General features: G+C 55.3%; 1 protein-coding gene across 1 annotated transcript; it reads right to left on the bottom strand.

Moving 5' to 3' along the window:
• Window positions 1-259: 259 nt before the first annotated feature.
• Window positions 260-1,219, bottom strand: LOC140645838 (olfactory receptor 14C36-like). Its single transcript, XM_072849301.1, has one exon. It carries the CDS (start codon window positions 1,217-1,219, stop codon window positions 260-262), a length of 960 nt encoding a protein of 319 aa, XP_072705402.1.
• Between the last annotated feature and the right edge of the window lie 5,434 nt (window positions 1,220-6,653).

Here is a 6,653-nt window from a genome sequence, read left to right as displayed (position 1 = left end):
AGGAATTGCATGGGGGAGATGTCATTTTATTTCAGAGATGCTATGAGAGAGTCAGCTCTGAAACAGTGTAAGAAAAACATTTATCCAGGCTTCACGTGAGAGGGAGAGAGAGACGGGTTCATTTCTCAGGAGAGTGAGCTGAACACAAATGATTATGTAGGAACATAATAACCATAAATATCAATATAGGTACTGCTAAGAAAAAAAAGAAGGATAAACCATAAACACAGTGCACCCCTGCCCTGGAATAAACTAGATGTCATTTGTGTAGAGTGATGGGAAGTTTATCAATATTGACAAACATTGATGAAATCAGTTTCCTAATGGACTCCTTCAGCTCCTGGTTCCTCATGCTGTAGATGAGGGGGTTCACTGCTGGAGGAACCACCGAGTATAGAACTGCCACTACCAGATCCAGGGATGGGGAGGAGATGGAGGGGGGCTTCAGGTAGGCAAATATGGCAGTGCTGACATATAAAGAGACCACGGTCAGGTGAGGGAGGCACGTGGAAAAGGCTTTGTGCCGTCCCTGCTCAGAGGGGATCCTCAGCACAGCCCTGAAGATCTGCACATAGGACAGCACAATGAAAACAAAACATCCCAACACTGAACAGGCACTAACCACAAGAAGCCCAACTTCCCTGAGGTAGGAGTGTGAGCAGGAGAGCTTGAGGATCTGGGGGATTTCACAGAAGAACTGGTCCAGCCCATTGCCATGGCAGAGTGGTAGTGAAAATGCATTGGCCGTGTGCAGCACAGCATTGAGAAACCCACTGCCCCAGGCAGCTGCTGCCATTTTGAGACAAGCTCTGCTGCCCAGGAGGGTCCCGTAGTGCAGGGGTTTGCAGATGGCAACGTAGCGGTCATAGGCCATGATGGTGAGCAGATAAAACTCTGCTGACATTAAGAAGGGAAAGAGAAAGACCTGGGCAGCACATCCTGCATAGGAGATGGCCCTGGTGTCCCACAGGGAATTGGCCATGGATTTAGGGACAGTGGTGGAAATGGAGCCCAGGTCGAGGAGAGAGAGATTGAGGAGGAAGAAGTACATGGGGCTGTGGAGGCGGTGGTTGCAGGCTACAGCAGTGATGATGAGGCCGTTGCCCAGGAGGGCAGCCAGGTAGATGCCCAGGAAGAGCCAGAAGTGCAAGAGCTGTAGCTCCCGCGTGTCTGCAAATGCCAGGAGGAGGAACTGGGTGATGGAGCTGCTGTTGGACATCTGCTGCCTCTGTGCAAGGGGCCTGTTCAAGGAGGAAAAGGCAAAGTGAGGAGAGACTTCTCTGAATAAAACCTATTCCATGTCTCAGAGAAACAGCCCTCGTGGCCTTTCTCTTTCCAGGAAGGCCTTCGTGCAGCTCCCTGGCTTGAGCTCTGGTGTGTGCTGGGTTGGGGTGTAGTGGGGAGCAGGGGACTCTTCTGTGGACGAATCAGTCCTGCTGTGCAGCCACAGCTAAACTGGAACCAGGAGTGATCTCAGGGGCAATTTACTCATGATTTCAAAGAGCTTTTCAGCATTGTCCTTCCCAATTCACCCAATTGCATAACCAAGGCGCAGGGCTTTTGTTTTGTTTATATTGCTCCCATTGCCCCTCTCACATCTGGGGAGTGTCTTCTGAAGGCAGAAATCCTTGGCATTTCTGCTACACTACAAGTGCTATACTGAGAGTCCTGAGAGGCCAAAGGACAGACCCTTAGTGCAGATGGAGGAGAGCTGGTCTGTCCATCAGTCTTGCTCCCAGCTGTCCTTGGCTCACACCTCTTTGGTCTGCATGGTGATCACACTCAGATGTTCCCCTGAGAGGAAACTGGATTCTGCTGGGAACAGGTGAATCCAGCCTGAAAGGGCAGATGATCTCCACCCTCCCCTCCCCAGGGAAGATCTGTGCTCTTCTGGATGCCCTAAAAATGGGGTGTCCTTAACAGGCAGTCAGCCTTGTCCCCATGCCATGGACTGCTTTGCCCAGTGCCCCACAGAGCCGCCTTGCACCCACGGAAACATGAGCATGGCAGGACGTGCAGGATCAGCTGCTGAGCTGCAGCTGAAACCCCCTTTCCCAGAGAGCCTGAAAACAAGAGCAGCAGCACCAGGGAGGGGTGGGGAAACAAAGAGAAATGCCCCAATGCTTCTGCCAAGGGAAGCAGGGCCAGGACGGACAGACAGGCACTCGGGAGAGTCTCCTCTGCTGCAGAGGAGGCAACTCCTGCCATGGAACCCCTGACCTTGACGGCAGAGGCTCTGCTGAGTGGGAGAAGAGCCCAGGGGGCCTTGACTGGGGAAAAGGCATGCTCACTGAAGGGCTGGCAGGGAGGTGCCCAGATCCCCCTCAGCCTTTGCTGTCAGCACTTTCCTCTCAGTCCCTGCCCTTGTCTCTGCTGCCTGGAGCTGTCCCTGCCAGGAGCTGTTTCTCTGTCCCCATGTCTCCTCCCTGCCAGTGCTCACAGAGCCCATCCCACACACTGGGTGCCTCAGCTCTGCGTTGCAGACTCCTCCTGGCAGCAGGGCACTGGCCAGGGCCATCTGTGTGTTGGCAAGTCCTAAGGAGCACAGCAGATGAATCCTGAAGGGACCATAAAGGTGACATTGGTGCTTTCTGTAGGCAAAGGAATGGTGAAGGGACTTTATCAGGTCCCTGGAGAACCTAATGATAACTCACTGTAACGCTGTAGGAGTCTCGGTCATTTGTCCAAAACTGAAAGACCCATCACCATTCCTCACCACCACCAGCACAGCAGGAAACTGAAAACGCCTTTACACAAGGTAGCCCCTGCCTTGATACACTTCTTGAAAAGTCCCCTGGGAAATGTCCTGGGGGTGATGTGGAGCTGTGAGCAGCCCTGACCCATGCAGCACCCTTTGGACAGCAGAAGGACCCTGCCCTGATGGGGGTCGCTCCTTCCACCCACAGCCTCTCCCTGCAGAGCCATGGGGAGCTCCCCGGGCAGGCTGAGTGCTGACCCTGGCAGGCAGCAGACTCCCTGCCCTGGCACACAGCACCCAGGGGCACAGGGACCCTGCTGGGAAGGACAGCCCTGGGCACCCCTGCCTGCACACCCGGCTTCACAGCCCTGCAGTTGTTCCTGGGAGAAGGCAGCGGTCATGCCCTGTCCCTCTGACGGTGCGGCACGGAAGCCCTGCTCTGAAGCATGTCCTCCTCAACACCGAAGGAGCCTCAACAGCCTTCCTGGCAAATCTTATTACACATGGGCTATGCCTGCTTTAGGAGCCTGCTCCAGGAAGCCTCTGCATTGCACTGCACCCAGAGACACATCATGCCCTGTCCCTCTGATGGTGCAGCAAGGAAGCCCTGCTCCAAAAGACGTCCTCATCCTCTGCACTAGAGAAACGGTGAGAATTGTACTTACAGATCCCACAGGCTGTGGGATGTGCCAGCTTTAGGAGATCCCTCCACAAACTGCAGCTGCATTGCCCTCTAGCCACAGACTTACGGTGTCAAGGGCTGTGAAGATTTCTCCAACAGTGAGCTCTCAGCATCCTCCAAGCCCAGGCTGCCTTTAACCTCTCTCTGCCTCACTGCTCTCCCTTCACTGCCTGCAGGCAGTGCCCTCAGCCCTGCTGCCCTTTGCAGAGGAGCTGCTCCTGGGCAGAGCTGTCTCTCTGCAGCGCTGCCCGCTTGCCATGAGCTCCCTCCATCCCAGGAGCCCAGCCCAGCTCAGCAGCAGAGGACCAGCCCAAGGCAGCACTTTCTCTGCCCCCTCTGGTCTCTCTCCAGGTGTCCCTGGGGCTCCAGGGGCTGACGTCCCCTGAAGGGCAGCAGGGTCTCTCCTGGGGAGCGTAGGCAGACGCTAACTGAAGCAATCATTGACTGTCCCTCTCTGAACACTGGAGAGATGGATTTTAGAAGTGGGATTTGCCCTAAACACACCGTGGTGGTCTACAAAGGTTTTCAATATTTGTTACCTTAACCCCTATCCCTGTCCCCTTGCCAGGCAGGACACCATGGCAGTGACAGGCAGGGATCATTTCCCCACCGTGTAGGGCAGGGATTCAGCTGAGTCCATCAGGTATTTCCTCTCTGGTGAGTAGCCCAGAGACCGCAGTGGGGTTCATCTCTTCCCCATGCACCCCACAGGAGCTGAGATTCCTCTTGCTTCAGCTCATCGTGCAAAAAAGAGGTGCCTGCAGAGCAGCCCCTGCCCTGAGCTCCCTCTGTGATCCATGGGGATGGAGGGTGGCAGTCAGCTGCTCACACACAAACTCCTGGTGGCATTTGAGGTGCCAGGACTGGTCCAGGACTTGTGGCTGTGTCTGCAAGCGCTGATGGAGCATACATGGGACACCCACACCTGCCTGAGCATGAGCTGGGGGGCTGGCAGGGAGGGTCCCTTGCTCACCTCAGGTTACACCCAATGGTTAGGGCATCTGAACATCTCTTAGACTCACATGTCCATGGCAGCTGCTGGCCTTCCAGCTGACCAAAAGGAGGAGTGCACTAGAAGGAGGGTCAGGGCTCTCTCTGGGCTCCCTCCACTGCACTCACTAGAGCTCAGCTTACTACAAAACTCAGGCACGGGCACATCCCTGCATTGCAGGCACCGATATAATTTCAAGGCTCTTTCTAAGGGCATAAAAAGGCCTCTAGTGCCATGACAGGTGCCTGGGGGGCCCAGAACAACTGCATGTGGCTGGCAAATATGGCACAGGACCTCCAGGCAAGCCATGTCCCACTGGAGTGGGGGCTGGGCAGACACTCCAGGGCTCCCCAAAGGGATCCAGTGCCTTTTTGCCAGCACCGGAATGCCAACACCCCGGCAAGGAGGCAAGGTCCATCTCGTCTACACCCAGGCCTGCTGCAAGATTGGGAGGCACATCACACCAGGGTCTCCACTCATGTCCCTGTACTCTCAACCCCTGACGGTTCTCTTCTCCCCTGTCCTCTACCCACCTCTACCCGTGATCATATGAAGAAAACCCCACACCACTGATGTCCACAGTCTGGCTGGATTGCAGCCTTACCTCACCCAGGGACTTTCTCAGGGGTACCTTGTGTTCCTGGAGATTGGCACAAGGTGCTGCAGAGTCACCTCAGGCAGCAAACTCCTCTCTTCAAGGCTGGCATGGCCCAGGCCTGTTTTCCTCTGGCCTTGGGGACTGCAGGGTTTGTTGTCTTCACGAGCATCTCTTTTCATCTTTACGTTGCCACCTGCCATCCTTCCCAGCATGTGGCTTCCTTCCCTCCCTTTGCATACGTGGGGTGCTGGGTGCTTGGTTCCAGTTTTCTCCATGAGAAGTTTTGCTGAGCTGCTGCAACCCAAATGTGCACCAATGTCCTCAGCCTGGGACACAGCCCGGAGGATCGGGGGCCCCTTAGTCCATGACAGAGCTTCTGAGCTGCGGTGACATGGTGAGATAGGTAGCACAGCTTTGGGTAGTGTGATGTACAGGCTCTTTAGGAGACACTGGAGGTGGCTGAGGAAATGTCATATGGAAACGTCTCATGATCCTATAAGCACCTTCCTTGGTCATAGGGCAGCTGGGAAGTGGGAGATGGAAAGGGGCTCAGCAGCAGTGATCCCTGTCTGGCTGGGTCTGCTTCTCACCCTTCCCAGCATGGCCACTGCAGGGTCACCCCATGGCCCCAGGGCACCACAGCCCCCTCGCTCTGCAGAGCAGCACCGCCAGCTCAGGGCCCTGTGGGGAGTATGGTCAGGGGTGCAGGAATGGCCAGCCAGGCCAGCATGGACACACTCACCTGGGGAAAGGCTCTCTGGGGAGAAGGGATGTCCAGGGAGAAGAGCAGGGCACCATGGCCATGGAGGGGAGAAATAAAGAGAGCATCCCGTGCCTGTGTGTCCAGCTGGGGCAGGCTGCTGTGCTTCTGGGGCAGCAGGAGCTACAAGAGGAGCCCCAGGGCCAGGACCCTAATGCTGTCCTGGGGAGCAGGACTGGACCAGGGAGGAAGCCGGCTGCTGGTGGTGGGGATCTCCTGAGCATGACAGCAGGAGGGACACTGTCACAGACCTGCAGCTTGCCATTAACATCCCCTGGACAACCACCACTGCGATGTGCTGCCTTGCATCTAGGTCCCCGTGTCCGTTCCTCATGCGGTAGGTTCCTTGAGTTGAGTGCAGAGCAGGGTGATGCACCGCAGGGCTGCGGTGCCTCCCACTCTCTGGGAATGGCAGCAGGAAGCCAGACAGACACTAAGACTGCTGCAATGCACTGCCCCTGCGTGTGCAAGGGAAGGACTCCAGCCTCTGATCATCCCTGTGTGTGCGAGGAGTGAGGGAGGCCAGCTCACGTGTGGACACCTCACAGAGCCCTCACATGGCTCTGTTGGACTCCAAGAGCAAAGCCCACCATCCCAGTCACATTGATCTCACCTGCCCCACGTTGCTGTCTGCTAGGTCAGGAACCTGTCTACTAGGTCCATGTCTACCAGGTCACCCTCCCCTGTCTTTTCCGGTCATTCTATACAACACCAACAAAAATATTCATCTTACCCTGAAATCAAAGTCATTATTTTGAATTAGAAAAAAAATCAAAAGTAAAAATGATAAAAAAAAGAACCATCCAAATGGGACGCCAAAGCCATTTATTCTCCAGGCTGAACTAGCTGATCAAGTGGACACATCCATTGGAGAAAACCATCTCCATGGAAATGATCTCCTCTGCAAGGGGTTTTCTGTGCTGT

This window comes from Ciconia boyciana, unplaced genomic scaffold, assembly GCF_034638445.1.
Source record: "Ciconia boyciana unplaced genomic scaffold, ASM3463844v1 HiC_scaffold_39, whole genome shotgun sequence".
NCBI classification, from domain to species: domain Eukaryota; kingdom Metazoa; phylum Chordata; class Aves; order Ciconiiformes; family Ciconiidae; genus Ciconia; species Ciconia boyciana.
This window is presented reverse-complemented; position numbering and strand designations above follow the sequence as displayed.